We start from the raw sequence: 20345 nt of genomic DNA, 5'->3' as shown, positions 1-20345 counted from the left end.
TTTCAACGGAGAAAGGAGATAGATTGAAGATGGTGAAATGAGGCGGGGTAGGCCGTCGGACATAGGGTTGTGCATCGAGCCGGTTGGGTGGGTCGGGGTGAACAAATCAAAAACCCGATCGGATTTCGGATATGAAAATCAAGCAGCGATTTTTGGGTTTCAGATTTTGGATTGCTTTGGGTTCGGGTTGGTTGGGTTTCAAGTTGAGGTCGGTTGGGTTCAAGTTTAGTTATAATGCAAAAACCATATATATTCAATCGATATAAAGGATTGATAAATTGGTAGTATGCTTAAAAATTAGAAAAGAGCACGGTCGACTAAGATATTCAGAATTTTCAAAAGATAATTAAATAAATAAATATAGTGAAGTACCGTGTGAGAAGGGAAGTTACTGTGAGAAGCGTAAAATGAGATCTGAATCTTTGATCACTTTTAATCTCATATCCATCCATAAGTTGCATTTTAGAGGAGAATTGATCTGGTACATCTCATTAGTATTGACATTTAATTAACATTGATCCAATGATGAATCCCTCTTCTTATGCTTCTCACAGGAACCCAACCCTTAAAATATATATGTACATATATTTCGAATTTTCTAATGGACCGAGCAGCCAAAAATCAAACCCAATCTGAACCCAAGATTTCCCTCAAAATTCGGTTTTCGAGGCACTCAAGTTTTGCATAAATATCTTATTTTCAGTTCCGGTTCGAATTTCAGACCATTCAAATTTTGCACACCCTAGTCGGACATTAGTGTATACATGCAAAATTTGAAAGCTCCACATTTAAATTTAATAAAACAAACCAATAACCAACTGATAAATTCGTGCAGATACAATATTAAAATTTGAGTCATATAAATAATAATAATAATAATACGACAAAATACTTCGTAAAACCAATAACAAACCCAAGACTATGTCGCACACACAAAAACGTACACTAATCAAGAGAGAGAATAAACCGATTAGTAAATCAAGATTTATAAAAAGAATTATTAATTAATTCTAAGATAAATTAATTCTATAATGTAATTATGATACTAATTTTGTGTTTGTTAAATCATCAAACTAAACCATACATTGACATTGACCCCTATTCTGGTGGGTTCTTGTAGCAACCGGCTAATTAGTATCGAAGTTACGGGCCGGTTGGAGAATATTGGGCCGGCAAACATCATTCTGCCGGTTCCTCAGAAAAACGATTAAATATCTTGTATCATTTTGAAACTATTTTATTTGTCTTTTAATAACCAATTGCAAATCGGCAAAACATTTGAATTATTCAAATAAAACCTCGTTTGTAACTAGTATACATTAGCCTCGTATGCTATTAAGTTTTTTTTTTACTATATATCAATCAGTTATAATTTTTATATAAAATCTAATACCTTATACTAATCAATGTATTTGGTACTAAAGTTTTTGGTTGATAGTGATATTATACCAACTTCAAGTTACATATATTAAAATTGACATTTTAGGTTTTCAGATAACACATGTGATATTTAAGTGTTCAAACAAAATAGTTAAAATTATAATTTTTAATATTTAATGCATAGAAAATAAAAATAAAACTAAAAAAATAATTAAATAAGTCGGTACCATGATACTGTCGTGGTACATGACTTCTAATACCATATATCAACTAAGTTTTCATACTTAATACAACACACCCTAATTGAAAATATAGTGAAAATATCAAAACTCCTCACTTAAAACAATAAACATCAGGTCCCAAAGTTTGATTCTATATGAGCCTATCTCTGTAATACTCGTGCTCCCGAAGTCTAACCCCACAAGGGTCCATCTCCCTAAATACCAAAACTTCAAGCTCAATCACTCTAGGTCTATCTCTCATGTAGGCACCAAGGTCAACCACTCTAGGTCTATTGCTTGTATTGGTGCCAAGCTACAAAACATGGATAATAATCTCATTTTCAAACCAACAAACTACCTCCTACGCTTATGAATCCATTGCATTACATTCTAAATCACAAGACTCATATTAAATGACAAACACATTCCAAACCTATAAATTCCAAATAAATATGTCATAAGTCATAACTGCATATCACATTTCAAATATCAACATTGAGCGAGTTGCACTGGACAAACGTCCCCATGATTCATCTGAGTCAAAACCAAACCAAATATTCGACAAATCATGTAATCAGTAGAAATCGACATAAGCAATAACATGTAAATATTCAATAGATAGGCATACTCATGATCCAAAAGTATGGCTAACTCGAAAATCCATCATTGATTGGGACAAATCATATTGAAAGGAACAATATTATCATTATAGGGTCTATGCAAAGTGTTTATAATGATATGATACAAAATAAAAGTAAAGCTTACATGATTATCCATAATATTTATAAAATAAAACCTAACTCGTCCTCCTACACCTCCATCACCCGTTGCTTTCTCCTTTTACGGGCCATAGACCCCCTAAGATCATGGTATTGATATGATATTTTGAGTCTCTTAATTAAAGAGGCTCAAGTAAGATTTTATTTGCATAAATCGAACAAATTAAGTTTTATTTTGATGTTATATTGATAAAGTATAAATATGTTCCACCCTGTTCCATGGGTTAGGGATGGAACATGTTTATGTCATTGTATTTATATCTGTTCCACATAAAAGTTCTTCCAAACATGAAATAAAGATTCATGTTTTGTTATGTTCTGTTTACCATACCAATTACACCCGAAATATATTATGCTTATGCTATGTATTGGGCTTGCTAGTGGATTAACTGGGCTTCTTGGGCTATTATTGATATCTTTGTTCACATATTTTATTTTTACTACCTTCCGATGTTTTTCTTTGTTTTATTTTCGGGTTATTTCTTTTCAAAACATGCTTATTTGAAGGTGATCTTGGAATTATGATGTTTTTCATTTTAGATTATGATTTAAAATATTGATTAATATATATTTGTTTCATAATGTAAATCATTTTAACATGTTTGTAAAACAAAAAATACACGTAAAAAAGTTTCATATTATTAACTAAATACATATGAAACAAAAGCATTATATATGTTCGTCGATACAATAAAATTAGTCTTAGATGAAAAAAAATCATATGAAACATTACCTTAAGATAAATTTCTCATTTCTCATGGTTATCATAATGTATGAAGTTCTTATTTAATTATTCCCCATTAACTGAGATAATCATATAAATGTTAAATATAAATGTATTAAAATCATATACATAAAATATAACCTGCACATAAATTTATTCTAAAAAAAGGAAAAAAGAGACTCGAGTATATGTAGATAAAACGATAGTAATTACAAATTTTTTAGTTAGCAAAATGATGACAACCAATTTATTCAAATGTATTATGTTACGTTCAAATTTTTGAAATCTTGATCCCTTTTAAGGAATCAAAACATTAAAACTAGCAAATCACAAACGCTAATAAGAAATTGACTATTTCCGGTGGTCATTTTCGGCTGATCTTTTCGTCGGAAAATTAGTGGCGGATTACCGGCGGATGTTAAAAAAGTCAACTTTAATAGACTTTCGGTTGAAGTCTGTCGGTAATCCGCCACTAACTATTAAGCTTTAATAATAATAAATAATTATTATTATATTAATCATAATAATAATAATAATAATTACAACAACAACAACAAAAATAAATCCCTGTTTTCGGGCGGATTTTCGACGGATTTGACCATCGAAAAAAGTACTTCATTTGGTAGCAAAAGACCAACGATATAATTCATCTCCAAGGGTCGTTTACCCAATGCTTATCCAGTAAGCGCTTAACAGTTTATCTAAACATTTTCACTTAACTCATCGAGTAAAACTTTAGTCCATTAAAAAAACATCATATGCAATTTTTTTTACCCGGTAACCACTTGTGTAAGAATCATCACTTTTGCTCACGGAGTAAGACTCTCGCTCCTTATCATCACTCTTACCGGGTAAGATTCTCAATCCCTGTTAATTATGTTCATTCAATAAGGTGAAGTGACTCAATAAACACTTACCGGATACGCGTTTAATAAACGATCCCTTAGTTTTAGCTAATCTTTTACTTTACACGAGCTAGTACTATATTTATGATTGAGTTTTGATTGATTGTCACTTTAATTACCATTAACTTGAAAAAGTTCACATTTAGGGGTTTCTATAACCCACAATCGATCGGAAACAAAATCCCAAATCAACAGATCCGAGGAGATTAAGAGCAATCTACATCAAAGGCTGCAAAATGCAAAAGCAAAAGATCAATCGCAGGTGAGAGAGAGATCAATTTTTTTGTCTTTTTTCGGACGATTGGTGTGCGGGCAACCAGATTCGTGGTCAAGGCGTGATGATGAAGAAATAGATAAACGGATCTTGCTGTGAGGAAGGGAGGTGGCGAGAAGGAGGGGTCGATGGAGTTGGTCGACAGCGAGTAAGTATATATATGTAATTATTTCATTTATAGGACCTCACTTGAAATTTTAAAAATTTGTAATTTACTCTTGTTGAAGATTAATGTAACAAAAATTCCAGTTTTTCATCATTCAATAACAAAAATTAGTTACGTTTAAGACTCAAAAATGAATTTGAATGATGTAAGAAATAAAAATAGACGTGTTCTCGTTTGAACCTCCACATATATATATATATATATATATATATATATATATGTGTGTGTTGAGTTTTTATGGATTATCGATCACTTTACCAATAACTAAGCTAACAGACTTGATAATATATTGCTGGATGTTAAATACATTTCAAGAATAGTATGCACCTACACTCCGTTAGCAACGAAACTCAAACCATCGGTTTTTGTCATGTTGATTATATACCGATGGTCTTGTTGTCGGTAAACTTTTAAAAAAAAATGGAAAAATACAATTTACAACGATTCTTTAATTTCCCGACTATTATTGTAAGGATGACATTTAATACTTGGAAAAAACAAAATGAAGCATGGTTAAAGAAATAATAGAATGTTTTTAAGAATCGAGCGACTTTCTGTGCGCCCGCTAAACATATTCCAGCAATTAGAATGTTTTTAAGATATGAAAGGTGCACCCGCTAAACTGTGAGGGGTACTATGGGATACTAGAAAATACAACAAACATTAACCAAAAATTAAAACTTAAAAAATCTTTTAAAACAGAGGAACTTGATTAAAAGCACATCACATGACTTTGTATGTCTTTGATCCACTTAAAAGATAGTAACACAACACAACAGGAAAACAATTAAGCTATAGCTAGCTATCTAATATATGCAAGTAAGGCTAAATACTTGGACAGAATATATCTATATAGGCGAAGAAATCGTGTGAAAAAGAAAGTTAAGGTGAAAAACGTACTAGAAAAACAAAATCGCTTGTGCATATACATATACAAACTCACAACTTGGAAATAGATAATATCTCTATCTAGATCTATATATATAGAGAGAGAGAGAAGAAAAGAGAGATAATATATATATAGAGAGAGAAAAGGAGAGATAATCTATATATATATATATATATATATTTATATAGAGAGAGAAAGGAGAGATTATATATAATATATATATTCAGACACATGTAGCAACAGAACTATTGGTACGAGGAAACAAACATCGGAGACGCTCTGAGAGAACAATTGAAGCTTAATCATGTTTCATTCATAACTAATTAATGAATCCGGAACTTCATATGTTGTTCATATATAGATTAGCATGCAGAGACCACAAACTAATTAACTAACAGTTTATTCACAATCAAAAACATAAACTAATAGCAAGCAGATCATAAGCAAACACATTAATCAAACATTTGAAGCGAACAACTGCTGTATAAGCATTGGAATCAAATCCACAGATCGTTCTTATTTATTACTATGTTCAATGAAGCAGATCTAGCTAGATGATCAAAGTACTCAAGAAAGAAACACTGATGGCGAGTAGAAGCATCACGAAGAATTGAATGAACAAGTAGAAACTAAACTAGACAACGTTAAACCTACGTACGTATATGATCAGCCGTCGGAAAACATTACCGCTTTTTGTGCAATGCACTACCTCGTCACGTCCATGATTATCAGCTAGCAATCAACATTAGCCGCCAGAAACATTACCGCTTTCATTTTCAGATGAACTATCGTCATCTTTATGATCTGCTTTCTCAGAACTAGATTCAACATGATCAGCCGTCGAAAACACATGAGGCTCTCCTAATGTAGGATTCAACCGAGATTCCGATGCAACAGTTGCCGACAACAGTCCATAGTACCTTGGATATTCAGTCTTGAACGGCAAGCGATCTGGCATCTCACTTTTCGCTGCAACCGCCATCTTCACTTTCGCTGCAGCCGCCATCTTCACTTTCGCTGGAATATCATCCATTTTTAACATCGGTATTTCATTTGCATCAACTTTGTTTTTCATCTGACACAGAATCTCATGTTTCTCTCCCTCCGACAGTTGCAGCTTCAGTGTCGACCAAGTATCATCCAATATCGGTGTTTCACTTGAACTTGAAGATTTATTCTCATCGTCGTGCAGCAGCTTTGTTAACTCACTTTTCACTGCAGTCTCCATCTTCACTTCCGCCGGTGTTTCACTCGAACCTGCAGAGTTATTCTGATCGTCGTTCAGCAGCTTCGATAACTCTCCTTTCACCGGCATCTTCACTTCCGCCGGTGTTTCACTCGAACTTGCAGAGTTATTCTGATCGTCGTTCAGCAGCTTCGATAACTCACCTCTCACCGGCATCTTCACTCTCGTCGGAGCATCATCCATCGGTGTTTCACTCGTAGGCGAAGAGTTTTTCTCATTATCATCGTCTTTCAAACTCGAATCCAATTTCTTGATCTCTTTGTCAGCCATTCTTTTAAAGTGCTCTTTAGATTCTAGAGAGAGAAAAGAGAGATGTAGTATGTGTGAATGCAGAGAGAATCCCCTTTGGCGCTTAAATAGACGTGGAAGAGACCGTAACAAACTTTCGGGGAATGACAATCAGGTGCTACGCAGGCACAAGAGCTAACGTTGTTAATTTGATCGAACGATGTTGTTTTCCAAATTCCGACATAATCACAGAAAGACGAAGGGTGATTCTTTGTTTGTACAAAAATTAAAATATAATTATATGGTTACTTTTTTAATTCAAATTACTTAACATAAATTTGATATTTTTTAGAATAAATGATCACATTTTTATTTATATTTATTATAAAATAGATGTACAATTTTAAAAATCTATAATTATATATTCAAGTTTACTTTTAATTAATACACCAATATATCATTTAGTTCACGGAAAATTACATCAAAATGAAACCAACTTTCACCTAATTCATATTTTGAGGAACCAACTTTTAAAATCGTCATTTTGAGAAAACAACTTGCACATGATTCCTATTTTGGGGAACTAACTTGCACATGATTCCTATTTTGGGGAACTAACTTGCACATGATTCCTATTTTGGGGAACCAACTTGCAAAATAATTATAAAAAAATATCTAAAATTCGTTTTTTTTCCAAAAATTAATGCAATAAAATCTATTTTTTATTTCAAATCTCGTTTTTTTTAATTCAGATATCAAATTGAACATTTTTAAAAAAAAATTGAAATTACCACAATAAAAATTATTTTTTACTAATGCAAAAAAAAATCAATTTAATAGATAAAAATAATAATTGATGCAATAAAAACAATTTTTATTGTGGTAATTTGGATTTTTTTTTTAAAATGTTTAATTTGATATCTGGATTAAAAAAAACGAGATTTGAAATGAAAAATAGATTTTATTGCATTAATTTTTGGAAAAAAATGAATTTTAGATATTTTTTTATAATTGTTTTGCAAGTTGGTTCCCCAAAATAGGAATCAGGTACAAGTTGGTTCCCCAAAATGATGATTTTGAAAGTTGGTTGCACAAAATAGGAATAAGGTGCAAGTTGGCTCCCCAATATGACGATTTTGAAAGTTAGTTCCCCAAAATAAGAATTAGATGAAAGTTGGTTTCATTTTGGTACAATTTTCCCTTTAGTTAACAAAAGGTATAATGATTTTCCAGAAAAAAATTCGTAGGCAAAAGTCTTGCATCTAGTAATGAATTATTAGTTCGTATCGGTTTTTGTTTTACAAAACATTGTGATTACACTTGAAAACTTGTTGTGTTTCTTCGTTTTTTGAGTGTAATTTTACAATAAAAACTATATTTGATTATCATGAGGAAGAAATAAATCTTTGCTTCTTTTTAAATCAAACTGTCAATAAATTAAAGCAAATAAGATAAATATATCGAACAAAAAGAATCAATATCATATTTAATATTTAAAATTCTATTATTTTAGGGATGCAAATTACTTTTCAGTGTGATATGAATTTGTCATGAAATCCCTACAATATAAAACCGATATGAGTCCAAGGTGTAACACCTCAGTTTGAAAGGGTCGTTGACGATGTTAAACCTTAAAAATAAAGTTTATTGCTTGTTTGCTAAATGACAATATGAAACGTGGATCGCAATATATTCACGTTGCCAGCATTTGAGGCCTCAAATGCTTAGGTAATGCGACTTAAAAGTTGATCAAATAAGAGAGAAATCGATCATTGAGTGAAGCAGGGTTTATCGTAGGAAAAGAAAAGGCGATCCAAGATAATTATAACATGATTTAACAAAAAGATTAAAGGGAATTAATGGCACGGACATAAAACGTTATAACATGTAATTAATGAAATACATGATGTTATAAAATGCAACCCATAAGGACACTTCTATTAATTATTTAATTTTAGAAACGTACAATGCTAGGAAACCAAATCATAGGGACCAGAGATATAATTTAGGGGTTGTTTGACGGTTACTGAATGATTTGGTGCATTTTGAATTAAATGGTCAAAATGATTAAAAGGCTCTTATGATATATTATCAAATGAAATATCGTTGTTTTGTAATTGTTTATAATAAAATTAGGGCGTTGAAGGGTTCAAGGAGGCCCAAGATACAAAACCATTCGGATGGTTTTAAAATCATTAAGAGAACTTTTTTTTACCAAACAAGATTCACTCTTAGCAATTCAGAGGTTATCTTTTAATGGAACTATTAAGATCGAGGTAAACAAATAGCCTTCTACTCTAAATTATTCATATATTAATCGTGTTTGTATAATCACTTACGGTAACTAATATTTCTTAATTATTGTGCATAAAGTACCTTATCAACGATAAATCAGAGACTTGATTTCATGTGTAACCAGTTTATTTTCGTGAGACCTGTGGGATAACCTATTTTACACTTTAAACTTCACAGTAAAACAGTGTTAAGTGCTTTCATTGTGAAGGTTCAGATTCTCTTTTACCTTCATAATGTTCTGCTGTGAAATTTCAAGTGTAAAACAAGTTAGCCCATTACATTAATATTTCAATTAACAATCTTTTTTTATTTATTTTGGATGGTTAGTCAAACTATTTCTGAACTAATCCGTCAAATTATGGCTGCAATAAAGCAACCATGATAGATAGTAATATTACACCTAGGGGTGTTCAAAAAAACCGTTGGACCGCTTAAACCGGTCGAACCAAGTCAAACCGGACCGTTTTTGGCGGTTTGAGCAGTCTGGTGGTTTGGTTTGGTTTGGAAAATTGTAAAACCGGGCAGTCCAGTCCGGTCTGCGGTTTGGAACCTTTTTTGGGCGGTTTGGACCAAATCGACCGCCAAATATATGTGTGTGTGTGTGTATATATATATATACATACATACATACATTATTTAATTATTTATTTTAATATTAGCAAGCCCAATTTTTTTAACTTATGGACTATGGTTCAAATATATATCTAAGTCCAACATAAAGTTTAACATCTAACATAATCAAAATGGATATTTAATCTAAAATTGTAAATTATATATGTTTTTTTTTAGTTTAAAATTTAAAGTCCATTAAAGGCCCCGCCTAAACCGGTCAGACCAGACCGCCTTTTCGTGGTCTGATTTGGCCGATCTGGACACTTTATAAACCGCCATTACGGTTTGGTTTATGGTCTGAGAGGTTAAACCGCCCAAACCGGACCGCGAACACCCTTAATTACACCACTTAAAATTATTAGTAAAACTGATTTGAATCTTTTTTGATTTCGGGGCCGTTTATCAAACACTTACTCGGTAAGTGTTTAACGATAAAATTTAATACTATTATTTACTTAACATGTAAGATTTTAGTCCACAAAACGACATCGTATGTAACAATTTACCCGGTAAATGTTTACCATGGTAAGAATCGTCGCCCTCACTTACCGGGTAAGACTCACGATCCTTGTCTCGCTCTTACTGATATTCATCCGGTGAGGTAATATGACTTGGTAAACGCTTACCCAGATAAGTGTTTGGTAAACGTCCCCTTAGTTAATTAAATTGGATTAAACAAAAGTCGTTCAACTTTAAAGCCCAATTCATTGAAACTCAAAAGTCAAAGACCCTAAAATAATACTATAATATCAGCCCAAACGTAAGGGCCCAGCAAAAGCAATCCAAAAGTCCAGAAACTAAAGGGCAAAGGCAAACCACGGGTCTTACCCGATCTATGCACCGACCTGGATCCGCCGCAAAGGACATAGCCATGCGGATCTGGGATCGGCCCGTGACCCAAAACCTACTTGATTCGGCTTCTTCTTGACCCATACGCACACTCAAATTACGGTGATATTTTTGGTTGTTTTTTCTTTGAGTTTTATATAAATTAAATTAAATTGTTTTTTTATTATTATGTTGAATAAACTATCTGAATAACTTAAAGCAAAGGTTTTTAACCTCAACCTAGCTTAAAATTCAATTAAAACACATGTTTCATATGTAGTCACTGTCCAAAATAACCAATTTCCTACATCAAAAAAAGCCATTACAAAACAAATACAATCAAAATTTACATATTGCTCAGAAGAATTGTGCATCTTCAAATCAACTCAAATAATATAACTTTAACCTAATATCTGTGAAAGCAACCATCAATGTCATCAGTTTTACATTAATGGAATCAACGACTTTTTGTCTAGACAATTGAGTACAAAACTAATCTATAAATAAATACAAGGCAAACGATGAATAAGACATTTCATTAGTCATAAACAGAAGACTATCATCCAGCATTCTAAAGAAATATAATACATATTAAAATAAGATGACAAATTCACATCTTATTGATTCAAAAAAAATATCATAACAACCAGATAAAAAGAACTGGAATGATTAAATGATACTGAAAACAAACATAACAAAATGGCAATTGCATTTGTGTGAATTATGTTTCAAAAGGTGGTTACGTTTGGTTCGTTGGAATTCGTCGGAATCTGATGGAATTGGAATGGTCAATTCCGATGACCAAATTTCATTCCAATGTTTGGTTACCTGTGGAATAGAATTGAATTCCAAAGATTCCCAAATTTGAAGAATTCGCCATTCATTACCAAATCTGATGGAATTGAATTCCATTCCATCCAAAAGTGTTTAAATGACACAAATACACTTATGCTCCTATTAAACCCTAGCTGCTGCTTATTGCTTGGATGTTATGTGTAAACACTTGTTGGTAACAATATTTATGTATGGGTATCTGATGTGTCAACTTGTATGAATGGTTTCGTTTATGGTTGAATTTTTTTTTCACGTTTTATGTTTATATATATTTCAACAAATGGTAAACATTTTTTTCCTCATGAAATGTTAATTTTATATTGTTGTTTGTATTTAAAACAATAAATTAAAAAAAATCGAAGTAATGGTATTTTTGTCTTTTTTTCATCATTTAATTTCAATTCTGTTGCAAACCAAACAGACAAATTTCAATTCATTAAATAGATTAAATTTCATTTATGCCAACCAAACACTTGGTCAAACATGATAACATTTCATTCCAATTCCTTGCAGATTCCAATTTCTTTGACAGATTCCATTCGTTCAGAAATCATTGTGCGAACCAAACTCCCCTTAAGGTTTAGTATCTTCTTGGTTTTTCATGTATGTTGATAAATAACAAATCATGGCTCGAAAATAGTTGTTTTTCTCTGTTTTTGATTTTATTACTTTTTTCACGTTTTATTTTTTCTTCTCGATGTCAATTTATCTTAAAAGTCGTCGTTTTTTTTTTTTATCTTATCTTCAGTGCAACATATATTTATTTCAAAGATCAAGGTCGATTCCGATTGTAAAAAATATATTTTATTTCTCAAATCGATAAAATTGACTTTTTCATAGTTAAATCGCATTGACTTTCTCTCCAAGTCAAACCATAATTTTACAGACATTTGATCCACCAGCTAAAAAAAATTGGGTCCATATCAAATGATGTGGATAGATTACTAAAACTAGAAATTTATATCTTGTGATTGATTCCTTAAAACAATTTTTTTATTATGACAAATTAACGAATAATACTAATAAAATACAGAGGCAAAGATCCTATTTGACCATCTACTAAAAAGCTAAAAACCATAATCGTAAAATTACCAGACGTAAATGAAGTTTAATTACACGTGAATTTATGTCCGCTCATAATTTCTGTAATAATCAAGATATTTGATATTTAATTAATCAGATTTTGTGGGATTTGAATCTTACACTTTGATGAAAGTTTTATTAATTTTTTATTGTTGAATCACAATAAAACTTCACATTTCACTACATTGCATACATACAGAACTACTTACGCACATTGATCATATTTGATAAAGTTTGAACTGTTAACCTTAAGAAAAGCTTAGCTCTACATATAACACACGATACCGTTGATGAAACCATAAATGAATTTCTCTCGTGCATCTTTATTTCAAGTAGAATCGGTGGTTAATTTTGGTTATTTATATCCATTTTTAGCTTTACTATTTGAAGATTTGAGATATGTTTTGGTGATATTGCCTATGTTTCATGTTATCGAGTTCGTGGGTCAACCCGAGTCTCTTACATCATATTATATATTTTCAATCACAAGGGTGGTGCCTGATTGGTTTGTGCTTCACTCCAAAGGTCAAAAGTAACAGAAGGTCCTAGGTTCAAATCCAAGGAGGAATAAAAATCCCCTTATGGTCACGGATGTTCAAATGCGGTGACTCTGGGTTATCTACAAAACAGGTGGTCGTCCTAGAATTAGTCGGCTCGCATACCGGGTTGGATATCCAGGTTAATAAAAAAAATTATATATTTTCAAAAATTATGCTACACATAATTGTACATCTAATTCAACAACAACAAAAAAATCAATTATAATAACAATTTGCAACAAACACAATAAAAATACATATAAATTGCTCTCAAAATACAACACAATTGTACAATAAACAAAAGTTACTTCTAAAACATAACTATGTGAGGAGGCTCCCAGGAGCAGATCTAGCCCTTATTGAATGGGGGTAAAGGCTCCAACTCAAAGATAAAAAACGTTTGTTAATTAGTATAATTTTTTATTTTTACTCTCGTTTTTCATGGTTTTTTCCCAATCTCATATCACTATATCTTTACTTATTTGAAACGACTTATATTTTTCTACAAAAACATTTACCAACTTATTATAAGTCAGAAGGGTTTAACTTTTTCAAAAACTCTTTATTACCGATTTGGCGGTATAAATTGTTTATCTATACACTCAGAAGTGCTTATTATTGATGTCACACCGAAATAAATAAGTTATCTGAATAAGGTTTACTTATAGTCTAACGTTTTCTTCTCCTTATATGGAGTGCAAATTTAACCACGTTGAACAAGGAGATGCCAAGTCCTGATTTTAATTCTTTTTTTGGGTAAATTGATTGCATAATTAAATAAATACGTTGAGTGTTATGTCGTCGCTTTTCGAAGCAAATTCCCTTCTAATAAACAACCGACCCAAAAGGGGAAAATGCGAACGACAGAAGATCACATATTGATTGCAAAATCCATGTCTTTGATCGTCATTCGTTTAAAAGAACCAAGATTGAATCCAGTTTCTTGATTCCATTTCAGATATTTATCCAGAAAAGGAAGAAAAGCCAACTGTTCGTTAGTCTCTGGTGAGATTCTTTCTTTCTTTCAGTCCCCAATCTTTTACGTTTTCCATGTTCTTCGTATAATTTGTTGATATCATCATGGATTTTACTGCAGTTTTGAGTACCCTTTTGTCAGTCGAGTAGATTTCCTACAAATTTATATAACACCCTGAAGATGTGTTTAAATCTTTGAGTGTTGATGATTAATTGACCATAAAGATCTGATCTTTGGGTATTTGTTTTTGAAACCAGACCAGAGAACCCAGTTAATTTCACACAGATTAGGGTCTGAAACCGTTGGATGTATGCAGACTTTACTTCTGTCCGACGACGAAAAAGACTGTTTCCGAGAAGAGCGAAGTGATGGCTGCAGGGGCGGTTTGGAGACGGACTGCAAACCGCTGTTTCGATGCGAAAAGAGCTCCTAAATTAGCATGTTCAACTTCATCCTTATTGTCAAAACAAGTAGATAACATTACAGATGTGAATGACAGTTTCTCCCTTCTCAACAACAAATTAGACCCAAGATGGTGGCTTGAATTGCAGCCTGATTATATATACCAAATGGGTTTGACCAATGAACAAGTCAACGCTCGTAATCATCAACAATTCATCATAAATCCAAATGGTACTAGTATAAGTTCTCTGTCAAAAGAATCTTACGAGATGGATCCTGTAGACTGGAAATTTCAGCAGTTTGAGAAAAATGGTGAGCTTCAGCTTCCATGGTGGCAAAAAGATGATTTGGGTTCAAATGTTTCCAAGAGATGGCATGATCTTCACAAGGGTTCAAACCCACAAAATGCCGTTTCACGAGTTCAAGTTACAAGCAAGCCGATCAGGTATCATATATCTCTCGTGTTCGGTTTGGAAGGAAACTTATTAGTATTTATTTTCTTTTCTTAATTTTTTTGGGAACATGGGTTTTCATTCCTTGGTTTTTGCTGATTTTCCTTTCATTCATAAAAGAGGACTCGAGAACATAGTGTTAGAGAGTAATCTAATAATATTCCACGTATTCTCGTAATAGTGTTTTTGGGTAATCATCTTTACTGATAATGTGTCTCATTCGGACAGCCCGCTTGGCATGGCAAACAGTAACTGTGCAATGCATCACGGTCCAAGAGAAAAACCGATATCCAAGGTTGATTCAAGCAAGGCGAAGATATTAGAAGCTCTTCGACATGCTCAAACACGTGCAAGAGAAGCGGAAAACGCAGCAAAGGAAGCGTACGCAGAGAAAGAACATGTCGTCAAACTCCTCTTCAGACAAGCATCCCAGTTATTTGCATACAGACAATCTCTCTATCTTCTACAACTTGAAAATCTTTATTACCAAATCAAGAACAACAAGACCAACAGAGTGTCCAAAACTGGGAAATTACACAAGAATCTGAAGAAACCACCACCGGCAAAACGGAAAACACAAAGCAGAGATGGTGTTGGGCAATATGAACATGATATAGGCAAATATGCGGTTGTTTTTCTAATGGGATTGGGGCTCGTTGGTGCAGGGTTGCTTCTTGGATGGACTGTAGGATGGATGTTGATTTAGGGCCGATACCAACACAAAAAGAGTCAAAGTGTTAACCGGGTAAGAATACAGTATGAGTCAACACTGATCCGGTCAGCATTAGGGGCCGGTAAAAGGGTTATTGTAAACAGCAACATAAACAACCCCTAGTATTCAGATCTTCTAACTATGTAGCCACGGACGGTGTACAAAGTTCAATTTTCTGGTAGCCGTTCCATAAATACTTGTTCTTTTTTCGTCTTGAAATCATGTTGGTTGCCTTCATTAAAGGTTTGTAATATCTTTCCATATATGTTATTAGTTGTATCATATGGAACCCCATGATCCTAGGCTAAATATATGCACCAACCCATTGATTCATAGGCCACCAAATAGATTTTCCGAAGTTACCCACAAGCTTAATCAATGGCTGATGACTTAGTTCCAGTTGCATATCAAGAAAATGAAAACAAATTTTTTGGCTGTTGCCTCAATGCCAATCTGGTTACCATTTCTCGTAACACAAGAAGAATACATATGAGGATGAGGTTGATGATGATGATGATGATGATGATTATACGTACATGCTCTGCAAATACAGATATTATATATATAAAATTATGTATATCTATCTACTAATACAAACAGAGGGAAGGCTAGAAGAACCCATGATGGGTGTGGAAAAGATAGTAGGTATCCCAAGTCAATGAGTGAAGGTTTTCTTCTTCCATGGAACAACATGCTTGAATCCTTCATAAATGGCAGCCTGCATAAAAAAAAAAACATCACTTAAAGTTAAAATATAACCCCACCTGTTTACCCTTTTTCAAACCCCACCTGTCCACCATTATTTGCTGCCAAAATTTCAACTTAATTAATGGCAAAAATCAACCCCTTCGATTTGCTTTACAACTAATCTGCTCATTTTGTTACTGATTATGTTTGATTTCATCTTGTTAAAAAAAAAAAAAAAAGAGAGAAGTAATAGCTTTTATTATTCTTTTCTTCAAAAGATGATTGCAGTGCTTACCCAAAAGTGGGACCTGGTGACTTTTGACAGACTTGAATTTCTCCTCATCTTTTTCCCCTTCTTGTCGACTGTCTCCATGGAAGACGATGAAGATGGTGAAATCAGACTACTGCTACCCTTAGATTTATGGCTACACTTTAGCCTGAAAGATCCAAAAAGGCCTCTACCACCACCACCACCACCATTTTGCTGTTCTTGCTTGTTACCTAGAAGCAGCTGCTGTCCACCACAGGAATCGTCGTTGGGACTCCACCCACCGCTACAGCTACTGTCGAAAGACCCTTGTCTCTGCCCCTTACGACGTCGTTCCCTCGCGAATCTGAAAGAAGATGAAAGCAAGGATTTGCCACTGAAATCTCCGGGCCCATCGAGTACGGTTGTAGGGGAGGGTGTTTTGTTGGCAAGTCTTGGAGGAAGATCCAAGCATCTGTTAGTAGGCGCTACTATGATGTCCGTACAGGGGCGTGGCTTACCGGGCTGTTCTTCCCACCGGAAAGGAACAGAAGCGGAGGTCTGAAGCGGCGGCGTTAACATGCCGGATGGTTCATGGAGGTGTGGTGGGATGGAGAAGAGTGGGAGCTTAGGAATGGAGTCTGGGCCTGAGTCGGCATCGGATTCCATTCTTCTTCTGTCTAGAAATAGAAATGAAGAAACGGAAAGGTACAAGGAAGGGTGTTTATAGCAGGAGTTGTTAGGTTGAGGATGCCATTACGTCAATCGACAGAAAAAGACCATACCACCGAGTCACGTGACTTGTGCGTGACAATTTCATGGCCTATGTCTTTAATTTTAGAAAATAAATTACACCAATATATATCTCAAATAAAATTATTAATGTTTATCTATTTTAGGACATACATGTAGCTTTGTTATATTATTTTATAATGCGATAAAAAACTTTGGATATAACAGGGTCTATAAAAAGATTGAAACATTCTTACACACAACCAAAATAAAATATTGTGTAAATTTAGAAAAGTCTTGTTGATATTTTATTTTCACTCACCAATTTTTCGTCATTATATGTATGTTACATCTTAATCTCTTAGAAACAATCATGAAGATGTTTGGATTTAACTTTATTTGTTACTTCAATTCGTTGAAAACACGAGTAAAAGTTTTAGCGGTGATTGATGAATATAAAGAAATCCCAACAGAACAATTACAACGTTTGGAAAATCTTTTTACAGCTTTAAGGGGTAAGCTTAACGAAGAATGTGGTTTGGGTCATGGGGCTTATCTCCATGAGTAACCAATTAGAGTCGTTTCAAGACCATTGAAACTATTCCTAAATGATCTCTAAAGCCCTATAAAATATAATCAATAATGTACTGAGACATCCACTATTGACAAAAAAGAAAATGGGTTTTAAATGATTAAGATGAGTGGTTATTATAATAATTGATGTCTTAATAGATTTATGTTGTTATCGTTAAATTTTTAAATATATTGTTCGAACACGAAAGCACAAAAACGGAATACATTTCAACCAATAGAATTTATTTAAAAAAATCAAAGATATGAAAATGATAGATACAAAAAAATAAGAATTAAAAATGGTAATTTGAAGTAGGGAGAGGGAAGTCATATGAACCACATATCGGACGTTTACCCTTTTCATGAATAAAGTTGAAATAAATATGCAGGAAATTTAAATTAAAGATAGAGTGAGTTACAAATTTGGTCCCTATAGTTTATATGTTGTAACACTCTGATCCCTATATTAAAATATTTATGGATTACATATATCTAGTTTGCATTTTATTACATATTGAGTCCTTAAATCTAGTTTTGACTGGAGTCTCTGTGAAACTGGTTATGTGCACCACGCACAATGGTTGTTTGGTCATTTTCTGTATTTTCATTATTTTACATGAAAACAATAAAAATAAAAACCAATAACATATTGCCATATGTTTCTCTTCCCTTCCGTTGATTAAAGGGGTTCTCCAACAACTATTTCGGCCCACCATTACCACCTGCGACTTTCTTTTTCCTTTTGTCTCCTCGTTCTTCAACAGGCATGGAAATGGGGGGGACCTCAATCCCCATCTCTGTCCTGATTCCTCTATATCTCGTCCTCATTCCTGACGGAGAATATGATCACATCATCATCATCATCCCCAATAGGAAAACGGGAATTTTTTTTCCTGTTTATGTAAGTTATTTTAAATCAAATATGTGAGATACTACACATGTTTAAATTTCACATATTTTCAATAAACCTAAAACCAAAAAGAATTTAATTTAATATAAAAAAATCATAACATTATATAATTCAATTTAATCCAAAAAAACTCAACGTCACACATACCAGAACGTATCGAATAATATAAAACCATATCGAATAATATAAAACCATATCGAGCAATATCCATAACATATCAAGTATTTATATTTGACACAAAATATTACAAACTAACATCCAAAAAAATAACAATTTTAGATTCTAAACCTACTTAGGTAATAGCAAACTATGAATTATATATATATATATATATATATATATATATAATTTTCCACTCGTCGCCTTCCTTCCCCTACCTCTGTCGTCTTTGGTACTAGGAGTACTGGTTGCTTGAAGTATGATCTCTCTTCTTTCCTGACCATTATTCACTTTATCATCACCACCTTCTTCTACTTGTTGGGTGTTATCGTCTTCTAGGTTTTTTCTTCTTCTTCTTATGGGGTTTTTTAAGGTGAAGATTTCGATCTTTTCTTTGGATGAAACGGTGGAACCGCCGCCTCTAATGAGTGGTTTTTTGGTGAGTCGATGATATGGACGTTGATTTGATGGCGGATAATATCAAGTATATATAAGGTAAATTACATGTTTGGTCCTTGTGGTTCAAATAGAAAATAAAATAAATAATGAAAATGTCCCTCTTAGTTAACCCATTTAACAGACATTTTTGGACGGAGTCAGATTTAAGGACCAATTTGTTATAAAATGCAAACCACATAAATGTAATCCATAGATATGTCAAAATAGGAACCCAAAATGTTAAAATACATAAACCATAGGGACCAAATTTGCAATTCACTCTTAAAGATATGAAAACGATTTTAAGAATTATATTAAAAGCATTTTATTTCTATTTTAACAAAAGAAATAAAAAAAGAAAAGGTCTTGGCTGCAATATGTTCTTTCTTTGACTTTATTTTCTTGTCTAAAACCCATCTAAGGTTATTAAAATTCAAATGTATTATTAAATAATGCACGCTTTTCTTAATTTATAAACAAGATTTGAGTTCATATGCTTAATATTGCTCAAAATATCAAGATTATGCTTTATATTGACAATCAATTAAAATATACGATTATTTTATTTCTTGCATTTAATATGATTGTTGAGAATCTACTAATATGTACATTAGACAATTACATTATCATGTACCCTCTTTATATACACATATTTTCAATCTATTATTCATCTCTTTATAACTCATTCGTGTATGTGTTCAGTACTGTGAACATATATATGCAAATTGAGAAAATTAATTACGTAACATTTGAGAGCATGGATAAGTTGTATCAAATGGTTAATAATGAAAAAGAAATTACGAGTACAAAAAATAACATATTCAAGGCAAGAAGAATATTTTAATGTACCAAAGTATCAACACAACCAACTCGTACAGTTTGAGTTGGGGTTGGGTTGCACTATGTTTTGGATTGAGTTGGGTTAAGATTCTTTAAACCGCAAGCATTAGATTAGATTGTTTAAATGTCTTCAACCTGATCAACTCAACCCATGAACATCCCTACATATAACAATTACCGAGAACCTTGTGTCGACACCATTGTGTGGTTAGTT

At 32.8% G+C, this 20345-nt stretch overlaps 2 protein-coding genes across 3 annotated transcripts; one reads left to right on the top strand and one right to left on the bottom strand.

Moving 5' to 3' along the window:
- Positions 1-13782: 13782 nt before the first annotated feature.
- LOC112523291 lies at positions 13783-15816 on the top strand. 2 transcript variants are annotated; one of them, XM_025132826.1, is made up of 3 exons: positions 13783-14008; positions 14296-14826; positions 15062-15816. In XM_025132826.1, the coding sequence occupies exons 2-3, from the start codon at positions 14348-14350 to the stop codon at positions 15537-15539; spliced, it is 957 nt and encodes a 318-aa protein (XP_024988594.1). In that variant the 5' UTR covers positions 13783-14008; positions 14296-14347; the 3' UTR covers positions 15540-15816. The 2 variants fall into 2 exon arrangements, with proteins under 2 accessions (XP_024988594.1, XP_024988593.1); XM_025132825.1 differs by having other exon boundaries at positions 13851-14008; positions 14237-14826.
- A 168-nt stretch (positions 15817-15984) lies between these two features.
- LOC112523216 (uncharacterized protein At4g00950) lies at positions 15985-17245 on the bottom strand. Its single transcript, XM_025132736.1, has 2 exons — positions 16528-17245; positions 15985-16263 (listed from the first exon to the last, which is right to left on the bottom strand). The coding sequence occupies exons 1-2, from the start codon at positions 17146-17148 to the stop codon at positions 16201-16203; spliced, it is 684 nt and encodes a 227-aa protein (XP_024988504.1). The 5' UTR covers positions 17149-17245; the 3' UTR covers positions 15985-16200.
- Between the last annotated feature and the right edge of the window lie 3100 nt (positions 17246-20345).

The sequence above is a fragment of the Cynara cardunculus genome, assembly GCF_001531365.2.
Source record: "Cynara cardunculus var. scolymus isolate 2C chromosome LG 12, CcrdV1, whole genome shotgun sequence".
Taxonomy (NCBI): Eukaryota; Viridiplantae; Streptophyta; class Magnoliopsida; order Asterales; family Asteraceae; genus Cynara; species Cynara cardunculus.
This window is presented reverse-complemented; position numbering and strand designations above follow the sequence as displayed.